At 53.1% G+C, this 11,958-nt stretch overlaps 1 protein-coding gene across 1 annotated transcript in view; it reads right to left on the reverse strand.

Annotated features, from left to right (window-relative positions):
* The window catches only part of LZTFL1 (leucine zipper transcription factor like 1), a 17,424-nt gene that overhangs the window by 5,301 nt on the left and 165 nt on the right, over nucleotides 1-11,958 (reverse strand). The window contains exons 2-7 of the mRNA XM_006170126.3: nucleotides 7,648-7,772; nucleotides 5,867-6,061; nucleotides 3,459-3,519; nucleotides 1,980-2,051; nucleotides 684-749; nucleotides 526-603 (exon numbers count right to left, since the gene is read on the reverse strand). Of these exons, the coding sequence (XP_006170188.1) occupies nucleotides 526-603; nucleotides 684-749; nucleotides 1,980-2,051; nucleotides 3,459-3,519; nucleotides 5,867-6,061; nucleotides 7,648-7,724 (549 nt within the window). The 5' untranslated portion in view covers nucleotides 7,725-7,772. The remainder of the gene's footprint in view (nucleotides 1-525; nucleotides 604-683; nucleotides 750-1,979; nucleotides 2,052-3,458; nucleotides 3,520-5,866; nucleotides 6,062-7,647; nucleotides 7,773-11,958) is intronic.

Consider the following 11,958-nt stretch of genomic DNA (forward strand, 5'->3'; position numbering starts at 1 on the left):
CGGGGGGGGCGGGGGGCGGGGGGGCATTAGCCTGGGACAAGCTGAGGAGCCGGGTCCGCGGTGTCCGCGGGGTCCGCGGTGTCCGCGGGGTCCGCCGGGTCCCGCGGGGTCCGCCGGGTCCCGCAGCGCGGCTAGGTGAGGACAGGTTTAAGTTCCTAAGCAGGAAATTCACTCCACTTGGTCCTCCTGTTGAAGATGAACTGACACGAAGCCAGGAAGGTAAAACCCAGACACAAAGCCAACAAGCGGAACTCGCGCCCTTTCTTCTCCCTGCAGCTGGATGTCAAAGCGAAGGGGACATTTTTTAAACAAGAGGGAAGACTATTTTGCAGGCCAGTGAAAGCCCAGGACCTGCCAGGCGTACTGTGCTGCCCCCTGGCTGTCACCTGGCCCCTCCTGGGCAAGGCTGTCTCAGCGAAGGGCATCGGGCATCCGTCTTCGGGAGTGGCAAGAATGGTCACTAACCTGGCTGTAGGTGTCTAACTTGATTTAGGAACCACGGAACACAGCTAGAACTTGTCTCACCTTTTGATTTCCTTGGTCGAGCTGTAAATCTCGCAGTGCTCTTTCGAGCTTCGACTTCTCGTCCAGGGCGGCTGTGGCCTGTAACGAGGTCAGACAGGACACACTCAGGGCACGCCCTAGCTAGCGCCTTCCAGAACTGCGCTAAGACTTCTCGGTACCTGGGTTTCGATGGTCTTCAGCCTTGACTTCAATTTCTCATTCTCTTCCTGAAGTCTTGAGATTTCCTTTGTAAGTAAATTTAAGTTTTATTATCTTAACTGAAATATTTTTAATATTTGAAATTGTTTTACTTAAATACTTAATTTTAAATTAAATTCAAATTCCCACAAAGCGCAAAGATCCCTGTTACTGACAACATCCCAAGGCTGCCAGCCCGCCCGCCCGCACACCTGTGAGACAGCTTTGGCTCCTCCTCCCAGCCTCTCAGACACACCTACCCTCCTCCAGCCCTGTCAGCTCTCCCCTGACTGCCCCTGCAACTCGTGGGCCTCTTCTCAGCCATGCGGCACTCTGCTGCCACTTCTCCGGAACACCACCTTGGTCACCTTAGAACCTGTGCTCAAGGCCCAAGACGTTCCGGCTAAGCTGAGGCCAAATGCCCCTTCACCAACACAGGAGTCACCCGTCAGCCCAGGCTCAGTTCTCGCTGGGCCCAGTCGGAGAGTACCACGCCCTGTCCCCCAGCTCTTCCCTCTGACACCCCCACCTGTCCCCCCCTGAAGGCCCAGCGCAGGAGCTACCTTACCCAAAACCTGCTCTCCCCGACTCTTGGCCATGGAACTGGGCCTGCTCTGCTCCCCGACGACACCCACACTCACAGGAGTCTCTCGTCTGTCCCCAGAAGATGAGCTTTACTTCTCAACAGAACTGGGACAGTTTTGAAAGCCGGACACTGCTTTTTATTTCTAGCGACATCCAGCATAATGTTGAGACTACAGCAGACCTGAAGAGATTTACTGTACACTGATCAGTAATTTCACTCAACTTAAGAGAGACTCCTTCATTGTTACCCCAGATCATAAACTTCAAATGTCCACTCATCAACACTGTCCAAAATGCCATGCTCTGTACTTTGCTATGAAAGGTGTGATCAAGGGGCCGACAGGTGGTGGTGTGTTTAACGTGGCTGACCACAGTTCGCGTCCCAGACCTACTGGCTTGCTTGCTCACTTTCTCCGTCCCTCTCTGGTCAAATTAAAGTAAGTAAATAGAGTCACATGAAATAATTATTAAAGAAAAATAAAAAGGTGTGATCAAGAACTGCTTCGGCCTCACTGGAAGCCACGTCGCCCTCCTCTGACGACTGGGCGCCCTGAAGGACGACGGCTCTGCTGGTGAACTGCCCTCGCGGAGCAAGGCTGGGGCTGCCCTCTCCCTGGTTCTCTACCCTGGGGCGGCTCAGGCCGCGGGCGCCGGACTCTGGGGTTTCTCATTTCTCACGAGGAGGGCTTTACCTTGTTCAGGAGCTCTGCTGTTCCGCTTTCATTAAGTGGCACCAGTTTGGGCTTTACGGTCTCTATGATGGGCTGAAACAAGACAAAGAAACCAAACTGAAGCCACCACAGCACAGAGCACGTGCAATCTGACGTGTGCACCTTTGGGTGGGAGACAGCGAATCTAAACACGGGACGGTGGCTCCAGGGGTGGGGGTTCTCATTCGCTTTCTAGGTCCCAGAGTCTAGACTGTTCCCAGCCTGCAGTGCCCAGTATATCTCAGAGCTAAAATAAAACCCCTTGTCTTAAAGAGAAAAACCAGATGGAGGGAAAGAAGAGAGGGTGGGGCAGGAGGGAGCTCGGTCAGACCTGACGCAGATGTAGGAGCCAAGGACGGGGGTTTAACCTGGCGGCAGAGACCGACTCTGCAAGGACTCTGGGCTCTGGAAGCTGTAGTACTGAGGGCCAGACACCAGGCTGCAGGGGAAGGGTTAACTGGACGACTGTTCTGGCAGACCTCGGTCTGTGTTAAAAACACAGGAGCTCATGCCCTCGGACCCAGAAACCCTTAGCCAGAAGTCAGTGCTGAGGGCCCGACGGGAATATGGCAGAGGTGTTGGTAAGGGGCTCGTCCCCGCTGCGCCGGGCTACCCAGCCACAGGGTGTTTATGGCGTGGCTCCAGAGTAGGGTGGGCTGCCACAGCACACGATGAGAAAGACCGGAGAGGCCAGCAACCAGGAGGACGGCCCCATCACGGAGGAGGCATGCCGGGCGCCCAGGGACCGGTCAGGTCACGCAGCTGCGGGGGTGCCTGGTCTGCTGCTTGGGCACTGCCCCATCAGGGTGAGGCACTGCCAGGGCTGGCCTCAGGCGGAGCGTGGAAGAGTCAGAGCAGGCAAACCAGCTCCTCACAGTTACTTCCAACGTTCGCTTATTTTGCCTGAAATCTCAGATGTGATTTAAAGCTTCTACTCCTGAGGGAGACCAGCAGATGGCATGACGGTTACGTCACTGGACTCCCAGAGTTGACCACAGTTTGAATCCCGGACCCAGTGGCTTAAAACTCACACTGGGCACGTGTGTGTGCCCAAAATCCTGAGAGGAGGAGGGAGTGCAGCATGGCCATCCCCTGGGGGTGATTTCTTTCTGTCTCCATCTCTCTGGTGAGCACATGTGCCCTACAGGAAAAATCTCTCTTAATTTTTTTTAACTCTCAAATTGAATGTGTTTCCTTGAGAGCTATCACTTTGACCTCAGAATACTTTGAGTGACTTAAGGATTTTAAATACTGGGTATTAAGAGAGAGACATAAGGGGGCAACAGGTGGCATGGTGGTTAAGGCGCTGGACTCCCACAGGGCTGGCCATGGTTTGAGTTCTGGACCTAGCAATTTGCTTTCTCACTCTTCCTCTTTCTCTCTGTCTCTCTGGTGAGTGCATGTGCCTTATAGCACATTAAAAAATAATAAAGAGATGAGCTTAGAATGACCAGAAATTACCTTTTTATTTGAAGACGTAAATTCTGCTTTTTCAAATTCTGCAACTTGTTCTAATAATTCTCTTAGAAATAAAAACAAATATACGAAAATTCATTTAAAGTAGATTTGCATCACACAAGAAGAAAATCACTAATCCTAACCTATTACACGGCAGAGAACAGACCATGAAGGACATACTTTGACAACACATCAAGAATGGTACTTAGTCACCGAGAGCCAAGAATCCAAACCACAGGGACTCAAATCTGAAACACCCACAGTACCTAGGGTTTCGCACCTACGAGGTAGGCGTGCATGATACACCTGCTAGAATAAACTGTGATGTCAACAGAAACGTGAGACGTGCAATGCCGGGAGGAGACCGCTCTGCTGCATCCTCACATTGCTAGCGAGGAGCCTTGAAAAAAAGGCCACCTGGGGGCCAGCAGCTGGCGTAATGGCTATGTCGCTGGACTCCCACGTAGTCCACCGCGGTTTGCGTCCCGGACCTGGTGGCTTAAAATTCACGCTGGGCGCGTGTGCGTGCGTGCCCAAGATCCCGAGAGGAGACCGGAGGAGAAGGGATTGCGGCATGGCCATCCCCCCTGGGGGGGGATTTCTGGCTTTCTGTCTGTCTCTGCCTGGCGAGCGCACGCGCCCTATAGCAAAAACCTCAAAAAAAAAAAAAATCCTTCCTTTGGGACCAGCAGTTAGCGTAATGGCTATGTCGCTGGACTCCCACGTAGTCCACCGCGGTTTGCGTCCCGGACCTGGTGGCTTAAAATTCACGCTGGGCGCGTGTGCGTGCGTGCCCAAGATCCCGAGAGGAGACCGGAGGAGAAGGGATTGCGGCATGGCCATCCCCCCTGGGGGGGGATTTCTGGCTTTCTGTCTGTCTCTGCCTGGCGAGCGCACGCGCCCTATAGCAAAAACCTCAAAAAAAAAAAAAATCCTTCCTTTGGGACCAGCAGTTAGCGTAATGGCTATGTCGCTGGACTCCCACGTAGTCCACCGCGGTTTGCGTCCCGGACCTGGTGGCTTAAAATTCACGCTGGGCGCGTGTGCGTGCGTGCCCAAGATCCCGAGAGGAGACCGGAGGAGAAGGGATTGCGGCATGGCCATCCCCCCTGGGGGGGGATTTCTGGCTTTCTGTCTGTCTCTGCCTGGCGAGCGCACGCGCCCTATAGCAAAAACCTCAAAAAAAAAAAAAATCCTTCCTTTGGGACCAGCAGTTAGCGTAATGGCTATGTCGCTGGACTCCCACGTAGTCCACCGCGGTTTGCGTCCCGGACCTGGTGGCTTAAAATTCACGCTGGGCGCGTGTGCGTGCGTGCCCAAGATCCCGAGAGGAGACCGGAGGAGAAGGGATTGCGGCATGGCCATCCCCCCTGGGGGGGGATTTCTGGCTTTCTGTCTGTCTCTGCCTGGCGAGCGCACGCGCCCTATAGCAAAAACCTCAAAAAAAAAAAAAATCCTTCCTTTGGGACCAGCAGTTAGCGTAATGGCTATGTCGCTGGACTCCCACGTAGTCCACCGCGGTTTGCGTCCCGGACCTGGTGGCTTAAAATTCACGCTGGGCGCGTGTGCGTGCGTGCCCAAGATCCCGAGAGGAGACCGGAGGAGAAGGGATTGCGGCATGGCCATCCCCCCTGGGGGGGGATTTCTGGCTTTCTGTCTGTCTCTGCCTGGCGAGCGCACGCGCCCTATAGCAAAAAACCTCTCCCCCCCCTCAAAAAAAAAGGCCACCTGCATTTTAACAGGGTAGCCATAGGAAAGCGGCTTAGTCCACAGCACCTACGGAAGGTGTATGCCCGGGAGAGACAGACAGCGTGGGGCTGCTTTGCCACCAGGGCACTGGCTTACTGGTGAACGGCAGTGGCTTCTCTCCTAAGCTGTTGTGTTTCTTTTACAATTTCTTAGTTACATTCTATCACTGTATACCTAAGCTTCTTAAAGCTCAGTGTCTCACGGTCTCCTCACCGGGGGAGATGTGAAACACCTGACCTCCCTCCCCGGCCCGCAGGCTGCCCTGAGCGCTGCTCGACGGACACACACCCCGCGCGCCTCTTCCCTGTGACTGTGCTCAGAGTTCTTCGTGGCTGGGCCGGCGTCCTTCCTGAAGGCTGGCACGCCTTTCTTAAAATGAGTTGCAACTTCACTGAAGTCACCAGAGTTTTGAAAACGAATGAGCTCTTTGATACCATTCAGATGAGAAAGTTTAAAACTATTTCCCATTTTAACGGCACGTGTATAATTTGAAATGTGATCACTCAGAAATGGACATACGATGCTACTAGTCTGAATCGATGCCGCCTACCCAACTATCCCCCGCCCCCGCCCGAGAGAAGCAGCAGCAAAGCCGGGCACCGACGTTCAAGGGGACGCCTGGCCTCTGTCACAACGGCAGACTCCACGGTGAGCCCGGGTACCTGTTCTCCAGCTCGGAGATGTCAGTCTGCAGCTTCAGGTACCACTTCTCAGCTTGCGCAAAGAGCTGCCGCAGGAGCAGCACATTGGTGTAGGCAGTGTTGATGAGCTCGGACTCCACCTCGCTGTGGACCACCGCCTGTAGGCCGCTCAGGATCTCGGCGACTTCGTCCACGGTGAAGGTCTCCTCCACCAGCCTGGAATGCGGACGCAACCCACAACCTCTGGGCGACCGATGAAGCCAATTCACAAGATAGCTACCAAGTTTACACCCCCACACTCACGTCACCCAGGGATTAACGGATACAGCACACGTTTCTCTGGGAACTACCTCTGTATTTTATTAATACAGAGGTATAGAAAATCATATAAATTCAATGTCTGATATTCTTCAAGTGGTTAAACTGTGACTAATTCTGCAAATCTGTGCATCCTTTACAGCATGCTACTTTTTAAATTTTCACTATTCTTTTTTTACTTTAATCTCCACTAAAATTGGTCTTATCACATTTAATAATTTTGGGAGTCACCTGGAAGGTGTAGTTCTTCCTCCTATTTCTCTGGCATTTTAACACCTGTGAGCTATTTCCACGATAGCAAATGCCTGTTAGCATATGGTAACTACAAGTGGCTTTTCTCGACATTGAGACACGGAAGAAAAAAGCCACATTTACTCGATCTCAGTTAAAGCACCACCAACCCCTGCACAAAGTGAACGTCATCGATAAAAACCTGCTCACATAGAGAATGTCGGGGTGAAGGAGAACCCCGAGCCACACTCTGCACCCCCTGACCTGTGCAGCCAGGAGGACAGGCCGGCAGGTGGAGGTGAGCTGCCTGCGGTCCCACTGGGAGAGACAAGCCCCCGGTCGTTCTCGGCAACTGCAGCAGCAGGCCGAGAACAGGATTCTTGCCAAAGCTTCAGCACGTGCTCCTACGGCGGATGGAGCTTCACAGAAACACGGTCCTCTCCTCTCTCCACCTCTGGCCTCCAAAGCCCAAAGTTTTGTGTATTATATTTTTATTAAAAAAAATCCTGACTAAACATGTTGTCAATCTTCTATACTCTTTAGTAGACCATACCGTGTTCTTGCTAATTGAACTGTTATTGCCATCTGCTGGGCGTTAGGAACCAGAGTCCCAGGCTGGTTTGAGGGGCCGAACAGGTAACAGCCCGAGGCTGGCAGCCTCCGGACGAGTGAAGGTGGGCTTTATGACAGCCACAGCACACTGGAGCCTCTGCCATTAGGTCGGACCCAAAATGGAGTCATCATTCACTATCGGCCAACCGCTAATTAGGTCCCAGTCGGTGAGCTTTTCATGGTTCACTTTCCCTTCTCCTAATTCTCTGACACCAACCATGGAGGTATTTTCTTGCTACCTGCCTGTCTCAGGGCTCCGATCTTTTAACTAATAACAAGTAACTGAAGTTCAGGATTTTTTTTTCTTGGAGAGATTTTTGCTATAGGGCATGGGGGGAGTTCGGGGACCTTTAGCACAGCAGGCCAGTCAGGAATGCACAGGCCCTCATGGTTTCCTGACTGCCCTTCTGAAACTGCCACCCTGTAAGTCCTCAGGTGCCATCTGATAAGAGAGCCACGGCTGCAGCCACCACCTTTCTGAGTTTCACATGCCCACGAGGCCTAGTGTAACTGCTGTCCAGCAAAAACCAGTCTGGACAGCCCCAGGCAGGCCATTCTGCCTGCCCCTGCTACAGAGGCTCCCCAGCCGGCTAGCAAGATGACCCTCGTCCCTGGGTGGTGTCCTGAGGGGCCTCTGATACCTGCTCTCCTTGAGGTCCTGGAAGCAGGAATCGACGGTTTTGAGTCTCAAGCCTCTCTTGGAGCGGGCGAAACGCATATAATTAATCACTTCATTCTGATGATGCTCATTTAGGCCCAGCTCTGCCTGAGGAGGGAAGAATTGAACTGTCAGTCTTGAAGGCCTGATAGAGCCAAGGACGAAGACTCTCTCGCAGACCGCTCGGTGCCCAGCCCCTTCTGTCCCTCCTTCCCGGCTGCAGGCTGCCCGGCTGGATGGCACTTCCCGCCCTCCCGCAGTCCCGCGGGGCTCCAGACTTCTCGGCAGGGGCCGTGAGCAGGAGAGACACAGGCTGTCTGCAAAGCCCGGGCCTTCAGATGGGGGCACGTCTGCCAAACCCTGTACCTGTGACACCGCAGAAGGTGCCCCGTCTGACCTGGAGACACACCGGTGTCCATGGGGCCAGGGAGTAGCGAGGGGTCCCCACCTCCCGGAGCAGCAGACCCCCGTGTACCGGCTGAGCAGGGATGCGGCTAGGGGAGAGGGAAATGAAGTTCCGCACCCCTTAAGCCACTGTTTTCTGGGTCTCCTTACGGCTTGACCTGGCCTTGACCTGAACCGATGGTTTCAGGAGGGGCTGGAAACTGCCACCAGCAGGTCTTTATCTTAAATCAGGCATGTTAGTGGCAAGCCCAGGAGGGTAGGGCTGGCAGCAGGGGCGTAGGGCAGGTTGGCAGGGAGCAGGGCACCGCCCCGTGAGCAGGCCGACAGCAGAATTGCCCATCAGTGTCACAAAAGCCATGTGAGCAGCCCATGAGTTTGACCAGATGGCAGGACAAGTTAGTAAGAAAGGGCAAGTGAAAAGTAAATCCAGGGAACCAGCAGTTAGCGTAATGGCTATGTTGCTGGATTCCCACGTAGTCGACCGCGGTTCGTGTCCCGGACCCGGTGGCTTAAAACTCACGCCGGGCGCGTGTGCGTGCGTGCCCAAGATCCCGAGAGGAGAATGGAGGAGAAGGGATTGCGGCGTGACCATCCCCCCTGGGGGGTGATTTCTCGCTTTCTGTCTCTATGTCTCTCTCTGTCTGTCTGGCGAACGCACGCGCCCTACAGTGAAAATCTCTCTCAAAAAAAAAAAAAAAAAGTAAATCCACTGGCCGCCCTAGTGGGCCCGCTGCAGGCCGTTGCTGAGAGGTGTAGTGGGAAGACCAAGAAAGCGACTCCGCTCCAGTCGGAAACCACGCTCTCTCGCGGTCACGTCCCTGAGGGCCAGACCTTCCCACGATTTGGAAACATATCTCACAATGTCACAAAATTTGCTAGAAACAAATAAACCACAAATAGTCTTAATCAGACTTCATGGTCTACAAAATTAAGTGCACACCCTTCACCCTTAGGGCCCCCAAACTCCGCCCTGCTTCCTAGGGTTCTGCTATGCGAACACTCTGCTCTGGCCAGACAGATCCCAGTCCTGCCACACGACTTAACCTGCCCACGTGACTCACTCCTGTCACACCGCCTAGCCTGACAGTGCCCGCCATTCTGTGAAGGGGGTGTGCTGTAGATGCTCAGCACCGGGATCTCTCGGTGGGGCGGCCCTGACCTGCAGCCTGGCTGACTTCCACAGCGTCGTTCCTCTGCCAGAGGCTGACCTCAAGCCCCAGGTGCCTGTCCCCAAGGCAGGGGTGACAACTGCACACGAGGGCGCTCGCCGGCCAGTGTCCAACCCTCCGCCAAGGCTGCGCCTGTTTCACCTACTTTTTTTTAAAATTATTTCATTTAACTTTATTGTATTTATAATTTGGCCAGAGAGAGACAGAGCTAGAGAGGGAGAGAAAGAGAGAGCGGGAAAGTGTGAAAGCAAGCCACGAGATCCAGGCCTCGAATCGCGGTCACCATGTGGGAGTCTGGGGTCCTCCACCACCACGCCACCTGCTGGCCGTTCTGCCTATGCTTATGCCACCTGCCAATACACCCTCGATGTCTCTAGTCACGTCTTCCTCCAGGAAGCAACACGTACCATCTCTGCTGCTGACCTGGCGCCGCCGCAGACCTGCTGCCCTACCTCGTGGCGTGAGCTACCTCTGTCAGTCAGGTGCTACTCCTGTATTTGTCGAAAAAGTCAGGACACATTTTGCATAGAAAAACTTAGAAGAAAATACATCATGACTTTTCTGACAACCGAGAGATTGTAAGCCCTGTGAGCACATGAATCTTTTTTCTTTTAATTTTTAAAAAGAATTTATTATCATTATTTATTTATTTATTCGGAGAGGTTTTTGCTACAGGGCACATGCCAGACAGACAGACAGAAAGCGAGAAATCACCCCCCGGGGGATGGCCATGCTGCAATCCCTTCTCCTCCATTCTCTTCTAGGGACCTTGGGCACGGACGCACACGAGCCTGGCTGGGGTCAACTACACGGGAGTCCAGCAACATAGCCGCTATGCTAATTGCTGGTCCCTAATTTATTACTATTTTTAAAAATTTGCTATAGAGCACATGAAAGAAAGAGAGAGAGAAAGTGAGAATGCAAGCTGCCAGCTCTGGGACTCGAACTATGCAACTGGCCTTGTGGAGTTCAGTGCCTCAACCACCACGCCACTTGCTGGCCCCCACCTGGATAATTTCTCACATCACCACAAGCCGTCCATGATGCCTTGTGGAAATCAGGGGGCCAATTCATTGTTTAAAACTTTCTCTCCTGTCAAGGAGACTTAAGATTGTCTTAGGACCAAGAAGGAAAAATTACTCAAACGGAGAAGGACAAACTTCAGGAGTAAGGGCAGAAGAGCTCCTCTGCAATGGCTGGGAATGAAGAAGGAGCTGACTGAACAGGGAAAATATGCTGGGTCTTAGAAAATGGCTATAATAAAAAAATCATGCACGGATTTCCAATTTTTTTTTGTAGTCAAATAGACCGATACTTTGATTCCATTTTCCCATGAATTTTCTGAAGGGCCCTGTAGCATCAGACCACGAAATGGCTAGTGTCTCAAACCTTGGCTTCCAACATAGACTAGATGTACACAGGTCAGATGATCAAAGAAGGCAACCCGGCAGGCGTGTGGGGCAGGCGTGTGGGGCAGGCCTGTGGTACATCCCGTGCTGAGGGGAAAGCCAGGTTGAAGTCTAGCCGTGTAACCGTCTACCTGAGACTGTTACAAATCACTTCACCTCTCTGATACCCGATCAGCTCTAGAATGTTAGAAGTTATGGGAGTTATCCAGGTGGGGAAATCAGAATGTTTGCATTTTGTTGCAAAACTACGGCACTAATAAAAATCCAGCTGCAGACATAAATCCCCCAGAGCATTGCCAAGCCAGTGTCTTGACACTGTGCCATGAAGGGCATGGGGGGGGACGGGGGACGGGGGGTTCAGGTCGCTGAAATGGTGCTGTTCTTGACCATGCCCACAAAGCTATATATCAACACAGATTTACCGTGCAGGTATAAGGAAGAAACTATAATGATAAAAACAAATAGTCTAGTAAATGCTATCATATACTGGGTGCTTAGTATTTTCGTGGGTACTACACTATTTATTTCACGTGTATTATCTCATTTACCATTTTAACAACCCTAGTGCTATTATGGTTGAACCATGGTTCAAGTCCTGGACCTGGCAGCTTACCCCTCCCCCCTCTGGTGAGTGTGAGTGTCCTATAGCAAGTTAAAAATAATAATGATACATAAAATTAAACACTTTTTATAAATAAGTAAATGGCATAAATAGAACAGGAACAGAAATCCATTTTTTTGTGACATCGCCATCATCAGTTAACTCCTTTTCATATTTTAGGGAAATCCGGAGAATGGGCGGAAACGTTCTGTGCTCAAGAACACCTGTCTTGTTCCCAGCTGTGTTCTCAGCTCCCGGCCAGTGCTCGGCGCGCGTGGCTGAGTAGGAATTCTGGCCCAGGCGTCCATTTCGCCCCGGTTCCCCCCTCTCTCTGTGGGCATGATGCCACATCTGCGAGAAGGATGTCAGAGCAAACAAAGACCACCCGTTTCCTCCGCTGTGAAACGAGGCGCCTGCATTCTTACAGTCGCGGGGTCGGGTTCGCTCTCCCTCCTTGCTCCTTAACACGCCGCGTGGCGCTGCAAGAGGTGAGAGTCTGTCCGCGAGCGCGCGGGCTCGGAGCTCCCGGGATGGGCGACCGTCGCCTGCGCCTTGGGCTCGCGCTTCCCTCCGCTCGCTTCGTGCGCCACCTGCGAGCCGTGACGCGGCGGGGCGAGGGCTTCCCCGGGAGCATCTCGGAGGGGCTGGGGCCGAGGCTAACGGCAGGCACCTGCGGCCCGGCGCGGCCTCCCTCCTTCCTCCGGGGCCGG

The sequence above is a fragment of the Tupaia chinensis genome, unplaced genomic scaffold (genome assembly GCF_000334495.1).
Source record: "Tupaia chinensis unplaced genomic scaffold, TupChi_1.0 Scaffold148065_1, whole genome shotgun sequence".
Taxonomy (NCBI): Eukaryota; Metazoa; Chordata; class Mammalia; order Scandentia; family Tupaiidae; genus Tupaia; species Tupaia belangeri.